The sequence below is a fragment of the Metopolophium dirhodum genome, chromosome 4, assembly GCF_019925205.1.
Source record: "Metopolophium dirhodum isolate CAU chromosome 4, ASM1992520v1, whole genome shotgun sequence".
Taxonomy (NCBI): Eukaryota; Metazoa; Arthropoda; class Insecta; order Hemiptera; family Aphididae; genus Metopolophium; species Metopolophium dirhodum.
In genome coordinates, this window is record NC_083563.1 from 16,320,884 (window position 1) to 16,337,675 (window position 16,792).

General features: G+C 27.3%; 2 protein-coding genes across 9 annotated transcripts in view; one reads left to right on the forward strand and one right to left on the reverse strand.

Moving 5' to 3' along the window:
• Positions 1 to 515: 515 nt before the first annotated feature.
• LOC132942464 (voltage-dependent calcium channel subunit alpha-2/delta-3) overlaps positions 516 to 16,792 on the reverse strand; it is a 30,378-nt gene continuing 14,101 nt past the window's right edge. For 3 of the 7 annotated variants that reach the window (XM_061010865.1, XM_061010864.1, XM_061010868.1), the window contains 16 exons: positions 15,771 to 15,875; positions 10,826 to 10,897; positions 10,215 to 10,356; positions 10,094 to 10,148; positions 9,610 to 9,761; positions 9,368 to 9,415; positions 7,122 to 7,215; positions 6,633 to 6,665; positions 6,434 to 6,565; positions 6,246 to 6,358; positions 5,749 to 5,894; positions 5,403 to 5,669; positions 4,598 to 4,712; positions 4,325 to 4,520; positions 1,413 to 1,623; positions 516 to 862 (listed from right to left, as the gene is read on the reverse strand). In XM_061010865.1, coding sequence (XP_060866848.1) covers positions 770 to 862; positions 1,413 to 1,623; positions 4,325 to 4,520; positions 4,598 to 4,712; positions 5,403 to 5,669; positions 5,749 to 5,894; positions 6,246 to 6,358; positions 6,434 to 6,565; positions 6,633 to 6,665; positions 7,122 to 7,215; positions 9,368 to 9,415; positions 9,610 to 9,761; positions 10,094 to 10,148; positions 10,215 to 10,356; positions 10,826 to 10,897; positions 15,771 to 15,875 — 1,974 coding nt within the window. In that variant the 3' untranslated portion in view covers positions 516 to 769. The remainder of the gene's footprint in view (positions 863 to 1,412; positions 1,624 to 4,324; positions 4,521 to 4,597; positions 4,713 to 5,402; positions 5,670 to 5,748; positions 5,895 to 6,245; positions 6,359 to 6,433; positions 6,566 to 6,632; positions 6,666 to 7,121; positions 7,216 to 9,367; positions 9,416 to 9,609; positions 9,762 to 10,093; positions 10,149 to 10,214; positions 10,357 to 10,825; positions 10,898 to 15,770; positions 15,876 to 16,792) is intronic. The other 4 variants (XM_061010866.1, XM_061010870.1, XM_061010867.1 and 1 more) reach the window with 3 other exon arrangements.
• LOC132942467 (uncharacterized) lies at positions 11,131 to 16,098 on the forward strand. Of its 2 annotated transcripts, none has more exons than XM_061010875.1 (2): positions 11,131 to 11,204; positions 15,201 to 16,098. In XM_061010875.1, the coding sequence occupies exons 1-2, from the start codon at positions 11,190 to 11,192 to the stop codon at positions 15,666 to 15,668; spliced, it is 483 nt and encodes a 160-aa protein (XP_060866858.1). In that variant the 5' UTR covers positions 11,131 to 11,189; the 3' UTR covers positions 15,669 to 16,098. The 2 variants fall into 2 exon arrangements, with proteins under 2 accessions (XP_060866858.1, XP_060866860.1); XM_061010877.1 differs by lacking the exon at positions 11,131 to 11,204 and adding an exon at positions 12,697 to 13,451.

Below are 16,792 nucleotides of genomic sequence, written 5' to 3' on the forward strand. Positions count from 1 at the left end.
CTTATCTTTGTTTAAATTAAAATAGTAAGTAATAATGTATTTTAATTGCCTATTGGCTATAAGCAAGGCTGGATTTATACTTTATCCAGCAAAAGAATTCTTCACAACCTCACATAACACGCATCGAGACTGGTAGTCTTGTAGAAGAACCGATTTTTGTTGGACCGCAGTGTATTCTTTCATTGGACACAGTATAAGTTATTTTACTCCTTTATATCAAGAATTGTTCATAGGCACTAAAATACTAATTAGTATTATTGTTATAGAATAAATCCAAATCAAGCTATAGCCATAGTATAGTAGTAATCATAATTATTGATGAAAACATCCAAGATTGTTAAATAAATTACTTCATACTATACATATAGGTAGGTTTGGTTTTTTGGATATTATTATGATAAATTAAGGTTATAATAATATTATATGACACTTAATATTATATGAAACTCGGACACAAAATATTGTATTAAACGTACCTACATACCCTCGTATATATATGTATGGAATATTGAGTAGTCGATAATACTAAATACTATATTTATAATACTCATTGGTAGAAAATGTTAAACATTCTACACTTACCAACATCAAAATATAATAATATCATAAAATTATAATAGCAAGATTTAACGTATATTAAATTGTAATAGACGCAATAGACAAAATATTTAACACCAAAGAAAACTTCATGAACAATATTTATCGATACATAAGTAAGAGAATTTAAATTTTTGATTAAGAATTAAAAAATTATAAAAACCTTATAAAATTAAACATAGAAAAAAAAAACTACTGATAAAGTTATTGGCGTAACTGTAGTTATTGTACCCTTGCCACACATTTTGTCGTAAATTTCGTGCTCCTAAAAAAAAAAAATGTTGATTATATTATTTAGTTCATTACAGTACTCACTACCCATCATTGACCATAGTTAAAATAAATTATAATATTAGATAAACATTATACCTAGTCAGTGACGTATCTACGAGGGACATATCCCCCGGAGAATACATTTTGTATACAATTTTATTATACAACATGTGTATGCAAATATGAATATAATATGTGGATACTAAATGTCTATTCAAAATTGCATATCCCCCCCCCCCTTGAAAAAATATTAGATACGCTACTGTAACCTAGTGTATAATATGATATTATTGTAGTAATTTTTTCCGTACTTTATGTACTGACGTCATCGATTTACCTATATTAGGTAGGTACCAATCTATGTACAAATATATTATCCCTGCATACAGTGGCATACACATGATATAGATTATAAGTGCTTACATAAAAAGGTGAATTTTAAACAGTTTAATATTTATATAGTTATATCTGTTTAATGGCTTACAATGATATTTATATTTGTTTAATGGCTTGCAATGATAGTTATATAAGAATATACTTACGTCTGGATGTGTCCTAATGCAAGCGGTTTTAGGTCTACGCCGTGGTAAACTATAAAACGCTTTGTGACAATTCAACGAATTATTGAACTCTTCATATTCAACTTCTTTTGGCTCGGTATCGAAATTGTCGGCTTTCGTTGATTCTGGACATCGTCCATTAACGACCAGTAAGATAAGGTTGGTGTTCATTATTTTTCGCAATTCATAAGGCCTGTTAAAAACAAATATTATGTAACATTTAGTCATTTAGATAGGTATAATATGACAGATATCATATTATGTAGGATTAGATATTTAAAAGTTAAGACATGGGTTTAAATACAAATTATTTTAAATTAAACGTAACTCTCTCTCTCTCTCTCTCTCTCTCTCTCTTGTAACATTTAATTACAATTTTGTCTATAATGTTTTCGTTATTAGTAGGGGTTATATTGTTATTACCAGGGGATATATTTATTTACTATAAATATACAAAAATAGATAGTCGTCTTAATGTCTTATTCTTATCATTGAAGTAAAATGCCTTTTGCCAAGCAGACAATATTTATTATTTACTATAATAGATAGATATTTATAATAGTGGTCAATGGTCAAACAATGTGTCTCGGAGGAGGACCGGTCGGCGTCACATGATGGTATAATACCTTAAAATACCTGAGAAAAAAAACCTTTGAAGGAAGGGGGTAACTCTTATTTTTATAGTTATGGACAATTTAAATTGTTTTAAACAAAACTCAACCTACCACACATTTGCTGATTTTTGATTTTTTTTTTTAAATTTTAAAGTTATTTATAAAATAATTTGTGTTATATTATAATATAGTGTGCTATCAACTAAAATACACAATTAAACCATAAATGTATAAATTAAAAAAATTGTCAACAATTAGCATTTTTGAAACTAATAGATATAATTTAGGTATAATAAGTAATAAAAAGTGGGCAAGCGGGTGTCGCTCTGCTGTACAGTAGTTTACAAGTGGGTAACTTTAATGGATGGTGCTAAATTTGAATTGTACAAAAAAAACGATTCTGAACGAAAACGGTTAGTCAGCCTATGATATTACTAAGTATATTTTATGATATTATATTATTATTTTGAATAAAGTAATTTTAAATTTATATATTATAACCTATTTAGGTGGAACCTTGTTTTAAATTTTCAATCCTTAGCTATAAAAGTTGATTATTTTATACATTTTTAACTACAAAATAATTATTAAATTTTAAATTTGATATATTTTGTTAAAATTCGAACTTTAAATGGTTATAAAAAAAAAATTGTGCCTATGTATTTTTAATTAAAAAATTGAGAACTGACAATGTCCGTAAAGTGCTCAAAAAGAGTCAAATTATTTTAAAAATTGCATGGTGTATAGGAAATGTTAATATAAACATTCAGTGAAATTTTCAAGTATCTACAGTCATTAGTTTTTTAATTACAACAAAATTTCATTTGAATTTCTTCTAGACATATTTTTTTTTTGATAAAGGTAGATAAACTTATGATGATTCTTGTATTACATTTTAAAATCTTAGATTTAAAAAGAAAATTTTTTATGAATTTCTAACTCACTCAAAATTATTTGCAAATTGTCGTCATTTTTACGTATTTTTTCAATATTTGAACTTTAGATGCTTATAAAAAAAAATTGTGACTGGATTTTTAATTTTTTCCATCTGCCTTTGAAACAATATACTAGGAGCCTTCTATTAAATTTTCAAGCTTTTTTAGCCAACAAATAAAATTTTATTGATATTTATAGAAAAAAAAAAAACTAAAAAAATAGAAACTGAAAATTTCGTAAACAACTCAAAATAAGTCAAAATATTTGGAAAATGCTAGGGTATATAGAAAGTGCTAATATAAAAATTCAGTCAAAATATCATGTACCTACGGTCATTTGTTTTAGAGTTGCACCAAAAACCAAAATCGATTTTCTCAAAAATAAAATGCGTAAAAATTCTCTTTTTTCCTTAATTTTTCTTTTCACGGCGCTTTTGCAAACTACTGGGAAATTTTTACTTTTGACCCCCCCCCCCCCTTCCCCCCAAAGTACCAACTAGATTCACTTTCCTATCAGAAAAGTTACTGTTGAAGAAAATCCAAGCACTTTTACTGTCCAAAAAGGTGATGACAGACACAAAAAAAAAAAATAAAAAAAAACACATCTTTGTAAAATCAATACATTCATCGTTCCGCTCAAAATCTAAAATAATAAAAGAGTTATTAATAAAATAAGGTATATCCATACGACATTATATGGTCAATTCAATATTTCACCCTGGGACACAATGAATAGGTATAACTTGTAAACATTGTCTGCAGGTTGCACCTGTGTATATTATGATGGTGGCTAACTTCAATTAAAATAAAGACTGTTATAATGTTGTTGGTTTTATAAATATGGTTGTCATAGCGTATTGCTTTCACAATAATATCATCAAATATACTTAGTCATATCATAGGCTGGCTCAGCCCGACTGACAGTCTTCGCTCAGTTTTTCTTATACAATGATATTTCATTTATCAAATTTAACACCATCCATTATTACAGTGACCCACTTGTCCACTTTCCCACCTTTTTATTCATTAATTATTACAAAACATTAGGTATTTAAAAAAATCTTACTCCTAAACCAAATATAATTATTTATTTCATTTAATCAGGACGAAGATAATATTATGTAGTTATATAAATTATATGGTTTATTAATTAGAGCTTTTAAATTGAACGCACACCGACTATGATGTACAATAATTTGATTGTGACGTTGTCAATACGACATAGTTTATAGGTACGGGAAATACCACTAGGTTAATCGATAGAGGAGGAGCTTTGAATGCTTTGATATCAAAACCTCACAACAAATATTTCCAATTTTAGATAAAAATGTATTTGATATATTACCTGGCACACATAGATTTATGTTCAACCTTTTCTGGAATCTTCGAAGTTAGTGTGTACAAATTGACGACACGATCGCAAGATTTCGGTCGAGTTCGATTTATTCTAACGTATTTTAATGCTTTTTCACCTTCAATCTTAAAATTGGCTAAAGTATCGGCAGAATAGATACTTTCTTCATCTTCTTGGTAGTCTGGAACTGAAAACCACAATCACAATACCATCAAATGAAAGTAAGAATCATAATGATTAAACCGTAAAAATAACTATACTAACCATCTTCGAATATAGCTTGAGCCTGAGATACCATCCATTGGAAATTGGAATGAGCAGCCAACCATAACACACGCCCTATTAGCCATCCAATTAATTGCTTTAAATGATGTATCGGCTATCAAAAAAAATTGTATTAATAGAAAATCGAAGAAATCGAATATAATATATGAATAATTATTCTTTCATTGTTTACTGACAGCTTTTATTAGATAACATTCAGTTTTAATGGAACTAGGAAGTGGAATATTATTAGTAAGTTTACACTAGTAGAAGCATACTAGAGTTCAAAATTAGCATCTAGCATCCCAAAAAATCTAAACCACAATAAAAATGTTTAAATATATATATTTTTTAACGTGTTTATTGGCCAAATACTCCTGAAAAATGGACACAGTACATTTGTGTAGCTAAATAGCATATCTATAACGCCGTGTGATTAAAAATATACCTATTTTTAATGAAGATTAATTAATTACTGATTAGCTTTATATTCACTTTAATGATTGTGGCTCATTAATTACACAGGCGTATACAGAAAATATAAATCAGTAAAATTAGAGAAAAATTACAGTAGACAATTTAAATTGAGAAGTTATTGTTATAACTTTAAAGTTTATGATGACTAAGGTATCCTAAGGTATATTTCAAAGAAGAGCGGTCGGAAAGTGGAAACTCGTTTTTTTTTACTTCAAGAAGAAGTTCAGTTAAAAAGAAAATATAAGTAAAAACAAATTCGGCAAAGAGAAATCTGGGAAAAGTGTACTTTAAAAATTATAAAAATTACCTAATATAATAAAATACTTACAGTATACAAAAACGATGCACTATTCGAATCGTCTTCATTTTCTCGCTTAAAACATACTCCTTGATAGTCAAATATTGTTATGTTGTTGTATATCTTTTCTTTTACCATCATATTCATAATTGGTCCTTTGACGTTACCGAAGAACAGTCCAGTATCCATTGCATTTTCCGATGCAATAATATAACCATTGTTGTCAAGTATGTAACAATCTCGGTCTGCGGATTGACAAGTGTCCTTTGCCGGAGTACAACCAGTTTCTGAGTAACACTATAATTATTGTTATAAAAATATTAGCTTTTATTCAAACCATCTTCAATAGTTAAATAATATCATCATCAAAATCTACCTGTTTTGTAATGTTTGAAAACAATTCTTGAAGAGCCGAGTGTCTGAATTGATAACCGACAACTGCAGCAGCACCTTTCTTTTTATTTTCTTTACTCGTAACGAAAACCGCTTGACTTGCTGTTACCAATGTTGATTTAATATTTTCTAAATATTTTTAAAAAAACTGGTAAAAATAGTCTAAAATATTAAATTTTTTTTAAAATTAAATTAAATTTATTTTGGTAGTAAATTAAATTTATTTCGGTAGTAAATAAACGCAAGACGTAACTATATTAAGTAATTTGAATTTGATGAAAGCAAAATACTCGAAAACAATCAACAATTTTTTTACTGCAATGGTTTATGTACCTTATTGTGGTAATGTAAAAACGTCAAGTTATATTAAAGACAGTCACAAACATGGATTCCTACTTTATTTAATGATGGTTGTTATAATTGTACACAGTACACTACAAGTTTATTAAATATAACTCTTGAAGTGTAACGATTGCTTACCATTATCAAATGGTACAGAATATACATAGCTTTCATCGTTTACCATGTTATACTCAACCGCCCTTCTATACCATACTTCTTCGATAGAGTAAACGTTCTCGTCAATGAAATGTCTATAAATTGAGTAAAATGTATGTAATATATGATCACTTTTAATGAATGTTAGATTATTGAATATTTAATTTTACGGTTGTTGATTTTCATGGTTATCAGAATCAAGTGGCGTCTTGGTTTTGTCTTCATAATCCATCCATCGGGTAAGACCACTATGGGTAGCAACAAAAGCCAATGTCACTCCAAATCTCTTTTCAAATTCAGTTCTAAAAACACATAAATAGCAATAGATCTTAATCAAATTTGTTCAACTGACCTATACAATTACTTTACCTTGGTAATAAACTCATCAAGACCGCTGCTGGACTTCATTAAGACAAAATAGTGCGATGTGTTAACGTGAAAAATATCAATGTGAGTATAATATATAAAAGCGCGTGAGTAGTGCATATAATGTGGTTTTTAATTTTGCTCAAAACTAATAAATAAGCTCATAATATTATAACGTTCTTTTGGTTACGTACTAATAAGTTTATTGATTTCATAAATTTTGATAAAATCAAATCAATGAAAATATAGGATAGAAATGTTTAATAAATTGTATGCGTATATATAATATATACATCAAGTCATAAATATCAAAACAAGCGTAAGGACAAACTGTAGTAGCTTATGCTGAATTAAGGGATTCCAATAAAACGTTATTGCACAAATATTTTTTTATAATTTTTATTTTTATTAACTATATATTATATATTGTGCAGTTTGATTCGTGAATTTCAACATCAAGCTAAAATTAATCAAGCCAATAAAATAACTTACTTTTTTTTCTTTTCTGTATCATTTTTAGCTTCTGTGAAAATACCTTTAGTCATATTGGCGTCGTATATCAAACTAAGCATAAGATCTTTATCACCTGAAAACAATAAACTTTAAGTACTTGTTACTAAAAATGCATGCATCATAATTCGTTGTTATTTATTGTAAGCCATGCTGTTTGGATAATTTTAATTTTGAAATTCTTTAATTTCTATATTTGATTTACAATTTTTAAATCTTTATATTTGCTTTATGTTCGTTAAATATTGCAAGCGAATAATATCAAAGCCAAATTATAATAGAACACAAAAAAAAAATCGTGTACATTTTTAAAATCAAAGTGCATTTTTTTATAACTAACATGTAACACGTTTGTATAATTTATATAAATCACAGAAAAAAATTCAAATTTATTAACATTTGATAACGTTGCAGTACCTCCGCTGGGAGGCCTCTTCTCTATCTATCTTTTTCTATGTCATTATTTATTGTTTTTATATAACTTAAGCTTATTGTTCTAATTGAAACAGATGGCATAATATAGAATTTTTAGGAAAAAAAAAAACATTTAGAAGAAGGTTGTCGGAGTGTACTTTTAATTTTTATTATATATAAATATAGGTAAATAACTTATGGGTACCAAAAAAAAAGTACATTATATTGTTCATGGACAAAATTTAATCAAGAAATAATATAATTTATGCACAGTGGCTTGGTGTTGCGCGGTCCGTACACTCAACTGCGGAAATGCACTGAGTGTACGTATCGGCCGGTGTTGATAGGTCCCAGATGGGTGACCGCCCGGGATTTATAGCTACACATACAAACTTGCCACACATACAAATGTGTTTCAACCAACCGTTCCTCCCCCTACAAACAAAAAAAACGGCTAATGACCATTGACCATAGTTGCCGGGCTTAAGCTCAATAAAATAAAAAATAAAAAAAATGTATGCACGATAATTAAAAATGAAATAGGTTATGATAAATATTACTTCCCAAACACGATATTGTAATTTATAAATCTTACGGTTATTATTTGTTTACCTAACCTAACCTGTTATTTATATTTTATTGTGAGAAATGAGAATTATATTTTTCCGTAAATTTAGGAATTCTCAAACACAAGTAGGTATTATAAAGGTTAGGTCTACTTTTAAAATCATCAACTCACATAACTTCATATTTAAATGAAAATAAAATATATAATAAATCAATACATACACTGTAACCATTAAAAATACATACAATTTTACATTAATATGTTCAATATTAAATAAAAAATTAATAAAACAGATATTATAATGAAATATAAAAATTATGATCTAATGATTTTTTTTTATTATTGATGAGATGATCTACTGATAGTACCAATAATTAATAGTTTATCTATTTTGGTATGAATACCTAAGCTAAATATTTGAAAATGTAGTTAATAGTATTACCATTGATTATAAATTCTAATTATTTATAATCAATGGTATTACCTAACTATTTAGAACTTTTTTTTTATTATTATTCTCTTTTGATTTATAATATTATAATGATTATTGATATTTTTTAACTACAACTTATAATATTCATCATATAATACATAATATTATATGAGACTATTAGTTATTAGTTATTACTTATCTAATATTACTATATGTATATAATTTGTTTTTTCCATTTATATTTAAAAGTACTTGGTATTTACTTTAAACCTTCCAACTACACAAAAAAAAAATACCATCAATATCCAAATAGCTACCAGAAACCACCCACAAAGTTGAAAGTTAAAGCAGTTTCATTGCAAAACATGACGACAGACATAAAAAAAATTGGTTTAAAAAAACACAAATCACCGCAAAACCAATACATTCATCGCTTCGATCAAAATCTAAAATTAAAACATGGTTTTTAATATTCTCATGAGAACATTTCAATATTTGTTAATATTACGGATAAAATAAATTATATCAACTACAACTCTACTCGTCATATATGTTGAACATGTATTGAAATATTTGTTATTATTTTATTTAAATTTATCATAGAATTTCCTAATTTATAGAACTCCATAAATGCATTTACGAGGCGCCCTCTCAGTGGTAAAAAAATGTTTGAGTTTGCGTGTCCAGAATTATAAAAATCAAACATAGGTACCGATTAAAAAAATAAAATAAATGTTATACTTCACAATTTTAAACTTGCACAAAACACTGCGATCAAGCTTGATCATGCAAAAATATTAACACTCAACTCACAATAACATTTGCCATCGAATTTTTCTTCGGGCAATGTTGCCCCTTTTGCTGCGAAAACAAATAATTACTAATCCTATAGCTCGTTAAGAATATATTATATCATTATTTATAAAGCTAATACATAATATATTTTAAGGTGTTGTTATTAGTGTGTGCACATGTTTAATGTTAATTTTTAAAGAAGTAAGGTAGGTATAGCTATAGGTAGCAGGTTATTTGAATCAGGAGGTAGGTATACTTACAGTCGTATGATTCACTGTAAAATCTTGGAGGAGGCCATTTATTCCAAGTATTATCGGTTTTGGCGATTCGCTTTAAAAAATGCCGAAGTTCATCTTCAGGGGTTTTAAATGACGTATCATCTCCATCATCGTAAGCATATCGACAATAAAGCCTGAAAAAAAATAATAGAAAATATGCACCACACTTTGAATTAATATAGTATTAATAGTATTATCATCATCAATACGATTTGCTATAGGTATATAAATATTTTTAGCCTAATAATTTGAAATTTCCAAGTAAAAAAGTATAAACTAATAATGTGTACCATATGGTATGGTGAAAAAAATTTAATAATAGAATACTAAAATTTTTTAGTAAAAATAAAATTAGTTTAAATACGTTGATATTGAAATTAAATGGTACCTATTTATTAAAATCTATTAAATGTGTTCATATTATTAGTCTGTTGATTTTGTAGAGTGATAATGAAATATAATTTACCAATCAGGATGAATTCTCCATTCGTCGTCTTTGAAATAGTCCAAAAGGGATGATCCTATGTAGAATATATTACATTATTAAATTAAATTTTACCGATCAGTTTATTTTTATCAAGAATTACTTGTTGTATTAAGATTTTGAAATCTGTCTGGTATTTTGACTCTGTATCCGAAGTGCTTTTCTTGTAAAGCAACCACAACTGTAAACGGCGTTCCTTCAACAATTGAATAATAATAATGTCTCTCTGCTGTTGTCGCACGTCTCTTTTAAACATAAATAATACATATTATTCGTTTTAATTAGCATTTTTTTAATTCTACAGATTACATCATATTTGCTTTTTATTATATGTATTAACTTTTTCATAATTCATAATTAAGTTGTTATGATAACAATTGATTGTCAAATTATTAAGAAAAATAAATACAATTTACAATGAAAAAAAATATATTCATTATTATTTATTATTTAATGATTTAATTAGTATTCAAGTTTAATTGGATATCAGTATTATACATTAATAATTATATATAAAACTATATTTTGAATTTAATCTAGATACAATTTTTAATAATACTCCGGATAACTAATTAAATATGTAGATGCATCCCATAGAAAAACCAAATTGTGAACAAAAAAATAAAATTTATTTTCCTAATATAAAATTATTATAAGTACCCACATAAACATTTGATTAATTATTTTATTTTTTAATAAATATAAATGATTTACCATATTGTCGTAATGATACTTCACGGTAATTTCTCGATCACCAGTTGTTTGATTGATGATATAATCACGAAGCTGTAAAATGTACAAAAGACAAACATTTAGTTTTGGATGCGTGAACACAATGCGATTAATATGGTTTAAAATAAAACATTAAATTTAGCGGAAAATATCGAATTGATTGGTTAAGCTATAGTTCAATTGACATTCGATTATACCCAGTGACCATGATTTTTATGAACTGGAAATATTTCCGAGATCACAATATTATATAAGACAATATAATAATTTCAGAAGACGCCATTTATGTTTGTTTCGTCAACTATAATTTACGTACCTATTCGAAATAACCATCTAGAATTGAACAATGATTCGAAGCTTTGTAAGTAAATGGTATTCATAAATATATATTTTTTTAAACAATAGATCGTGTAGGTATAGATTTAACTATGAAATAAACTATATTGTATAAACAAATCGAATTGTTGAACTTCATATAACGAACGGCGTATCGCAATCATAACTGCAATTATACTCTCATACATTTTTATTTAAAGATATTTCCGTTAAAGGGTATAAAACAATATTTTTATAAAATAAAACTATTTGTTTTGTAGGGTTTGTTATGTAGTGTTTGTAGTAGTGTTTGTTATAAACTCAAAAATTAAATAGCATACAGTTCATACAGAAAATAATTTTTTTTTTACAAATTTACCAATATTGTATTTTATTTTAATAATTATCAAATTATAATATGGAAGCTCTATATGCCTTATTTAAAATCTATAATACATATTATATTATATACTATTGCAGTGTTTCTTAAACTTTCTATCCGTGGAACCCTTTTTTATGTCCACTTTTATCGTGAAAACCCTACTTTTTTTTTTATATTTTTATATATTTTTATTTAACTTTCAACAATAAGTTATTACAGCTCGACAATTACAACCCCTACTTTGTTTCAATATTCATTCCTAGCGTCATTTTATGTATAAAGATTATTTGTAATACAAATTATGATAATTTAATATATTAATAATGTGTATACTTTATTTAATCCAAAATAATGTTAAATAAAAATAAAAATAATAATAATGTGCAATAATATACTGTATTTAATTCAAAATGATTTTAAATAACAGACAAACAGGACTTTTAAGTTTTAATTTTAATGAGAGTTTTGCGGAACCCTGGGGTTCCGCGGAACACAGTTTAAGAAACGCTGTAATATTGTATAGTACCTACTTAAACTTTTAAAATTTAAGTACCTACACCAGTGGCTCAACTAGGGATAAAATGTTGAGGGGGGGATGTAGCCCCCACCTGATATTTTATGAAAAGTAACCCGTGGGGACAATGCCTCCACACCCCCATATATATTTACATAAAAATAAAAAATATATATATTTATTTACTCAAATTTCATTTTTCACAATAATAGTATACTATGCCTGTGGTAATCAAAATAAAAATCCCCGGACTACAATATTAGTTTATATTACTCACAAACTCATAAAAATTATTGAGTAAATATTTTTTAAACGCTATAATTAGTGTAAATATCACATTATTAATATTTAATTACAAATATATACTTATAGTATAGGTATACACTATACATATTATATATCATTGAAAAAATTAAAAATCAAGTAGAGATTAAAGAAAAATTAAATGTGTTCAAAGTTTAAATATATAGGTAGGTAGGTTATACCTATATTGAATACAGTTTAACAGTTACATTTCTCAAACTGTGGGTCGTGAAATTTTTTTTGAATTATATAGATTCCGAGAAATTTATGTTAAATTAATATTAAATATACTTATATTATTATAGTAATATAGTACCAAAAATTACGTGGGTAGTAAATAATAATTTGTCGTATATTTATTTATTACGACGGGTTACGCCTCATTATTAAAAGTACATTATTTTGTAAAAATATATTGATTATAAACCTATAAAATAACTAGCTGATCCCGTGCACTTCGTTATACCCGTTAAATGTACAAACTGTATATGACTCAAACTTTGTTCAATGCGTTATTTAATATTCGGTGTATGATGTTCTAGATTTATCCTAACTTTTCTGTTACCCGGAATAAAAATTCTGATTCGCAGCAGTATATTATCAGGTAGGCAATCTACCTGCGGTAGATCGCGGACCCCGTGCTGTTTGTACATAAGTGTATGATTTAACTATAATGTATCAAAGTTATACCAAGTTTTTCGTTTTTACTTAATTCTACCTACGGTGGATTAATATAATCAATTAATACAAAATCCTAACCTAACCTAACCGTACTAAAATCCGATGAATAAAAAAAAACCAAATTTAATCCTTTTTAAATTAGCCTATCTTCTTCCCAGAGGTCTAATCTACACACAAACATTCTTTTTTATGTATATATTTTGACAAAAAATAACAATACAAATCAACAAACATACCCTATTAACTAATAGCAACCAATATATAATACACTATTATTATTTTTATTTTTATTTTTTTCTAGACAACCCTTATCACTTAGGGGTATGAAAAATAGATAGTAGCTGATTCTCAGACCTACTGAATATGCATATAAAATTTCATAAAAGTCGGTCAAGCCGTTTCAGAGGAGTATGGTTACTAACATTGTGACACGAGAATTTTATATATTAGATAAATACCTAATAAAAGTAATAACCAAATTTTGTTTTTATAACTACTTTTTGAAAAGTTAAACCACGTGGGCAGTGAAAGATTTTTCGGGGGAAATTTGGATCGAGGTACAAAAAAGATTGAGAACCATAGAGAACAACAGTTAAACTTTAACTTATTTCTAAATATTTATATTATAATTTTCAGACATTATAACAATAATATTTTTTTTTATATTATATCCCCAAAATAAAATATTACATTTCCTAATAATATTTTGACGATAGCCAAAATGTAAATAATTATAATAATAATTATTATTATTATTAGAAGTCGATTTTAAAAGTTTCCTACAAAATTTAAAAGATTATAAAATAAATTATCAATGAATGTAGGTAGTAGTCAGTAGGTGCCTAATCTTTTAAAAAGACTTTAAAATCGTGATATAAAACCGAATAACATTATTGTTCATTTTTAAAAATTATTTATTATATTTTAATTTTTTTAATGGAAAGTAGGTATATACTGTCTACTAGTAAGTATAATATGATGGTAATTAAATATTAATAATGTGATAATTACACTAATTAGCTTTTAAAAAATAATTGATCAATCAATTTCATGTACTTAGTTGTCAGTTACATTGTAGTCTGGGGTTTATTTTTCCTAGGATCGGGGATTTTTATTCTTCAATTCACTGTCTCTATAATCTATACTTTAGTTCAGGTGCATATTCATTAAAATTATGTATAATAATCTTACCAATATATCGACATAAATCGTTTCCTTAAAACAAATACAGGCATACAGCTAATGATATTTAGGTACCTACCATATTTATCATAGGCAATATAAAATAATTGTAAAGTTTAAATAACATTGCTTTCCTCTAGAGGATCATCTTCTAGACTCTAGAGTCTAGTAGTTAGTTCTGACCATAGATACATGATACCTCTACCGGATTCTTGTAACCCACTACCGGTACTCGAAATCCAATTCTAGCTAGTAGCGTTGGAGCCTCAATGGATCCAGAAACTATATTATTTAAAAACTTAACACCAGCATCATCCCTACGAATTTCTAATGTTAAAATTCTAAGTGCGGACAGGAAGGGTTGGTAGCCACGCGGCCATTTTTTTATATTCATATATCAAGTAATCATTCCAAGGCAGCGATCTGGACACGTTCAATACGTAATTTATCCTGTGGCTGGGCTGTTTCTGGGGACCACGCTATCGATCCATATTCCATTATACAGATAGAAATAATACGAGTAATATAAGCCTAAAATACATTTACCAGACATAACTGACCCTGCATCCCGCCTCACAAAGCTAAGTATTCGCAGAGCTTTGCTTGATATTTAATCAATGTGGGCACCGAACGATAATGACGGGGTATATAATATGAATTCCAAGTCCATAACCTGATTAGTGCGTTCTAAAATATCAGTTCCCACATTTCCCCACCTTTTTAAATGTTGTTGATATTTCTATCTTCGTCGTATTATTTAATAAATAGTAACATTTAATTATTATGATTTTAATTTTGAAGGTTATTTAAGTTAATTTAACTTATCTTATAGGTACATTCAAAATTACAAATTGGGTCAAAATAGTTATTTTCAACAACTAATTTGAGTTAAAACATAATCGACTGCCATTATTATTTATTTATAATAACTTTAATACTCTAGGTACCTATGTTAATTATTTTTCTTCGTATATTAATAGGTGATTTGTATAGCTGTAGCTACTTTTTCTCGTTTCGATTGCAAAACCGTTATTCATAAATCCGAGGGTCAGGATAATGTCATCGAAAACATCCTTTCGTCACAAAACGAAACAACACATGTTCTCGAGACTGACAATCCAGCGATTACCAATGATGGCAAAGTTATTACACCACAGAATAAGACAATGGAATTCCAAAAAAACGTCACGTCCTCCACCGTCCAGAAAAATGAATCAGCTGTTGTCGAACACGATCATTTAAGAACTGATCGGAAACCTAAGACCCGTCAAGTGCCGGTAGACGTTCTAGAGACGTCTGGTTCCACCATGGTGGACGACATGAATGCCGACCAATCATACTACCAAAGTCCTTTAATGGTGTATCCGTTTCCTATGATGAACACATACTATCCCAGATACTTTCCGTATACGTACCCAGGATACCAGGGATATCCATTCTTTGGATAGTGATTAATGATTATAAAAACAACGGTATACTATTATATTTAAAAATAAAATTAATAACTTTACTATAAACACCTATCATGTAGAGTTTATTCTTGTACTAACCGTGAGTATACTTCGATCAAACACTCTTGCGATGTTGTCGGAATCGACAAGTTCCACTTCAGTCACATCGATGCTATTGTAATTTGGCTTCAAAATATCTCCAAACTAAAAATATTCATTTTTGTAAAAGCGAATTTCACTTAGGTATATCTAATCTAATAAATACATTTTATTTTGAAATATATTAACGTATTAATTATCAGATTATTTATGTTTTATAAGCATTAAACAAAAAACTACAAATGTTTACATCAAAATCAATAACTCATATATCAGATATAAAATAAATAAAAAATTGTGTTATAAAAATGATGAGGATTTCATAAGACTTGTGTGATAATATTATATATATATTTTTTTAGAAATATACAATCGATATACATTCATTTTAGACAGTAAGTTTAATATGTGTTTATTTTTATTTATCAATACAGACGTATGAAAGTCGAGTTCGTTGAAAAGTGGAGAAAACCCGATAGTAGAGGTTTAAAAATTAAAATATATTTGATGGTGGAAAGGTGTTGCAAGGTTTGCAATATATCTGACACAGTGACATGATCAAATACTTGAGAAACGTATAAAAAACTGTTGTGCAAGTTTTTCTCCAAACTAAGTGATCTTAAGTCAATAAGTCGATGAATTTGATGAATAGTCAATTGTCGTTCCCGAAAACCAAACTGATTATGAGGCAATCAATTATTTCTTTTATAATAAACCTTGGTTATATGATTTAGAATAAGTTTTTCTCAAATGTTCGAGAAAAATGATAATTAGGATGTAGGATCGCTAAAATATTTATTGGATTTTGGTATTCAGATTATAATTGAAAATGTCTACTACGCAGGGAAATGTGATAATCGAAATTTAGCATTTAATCAAAAATAGTTGATTGCTTTTTTTTCGGTAGTGGCCGCAAGGGATAATATAATATCATCGTGTTTTTAAAAATGGTATATTATGTTTATTGAATATTGATTCCGCCAGATCCTGACTACTGTTCATACATAATTTTATTTATATAT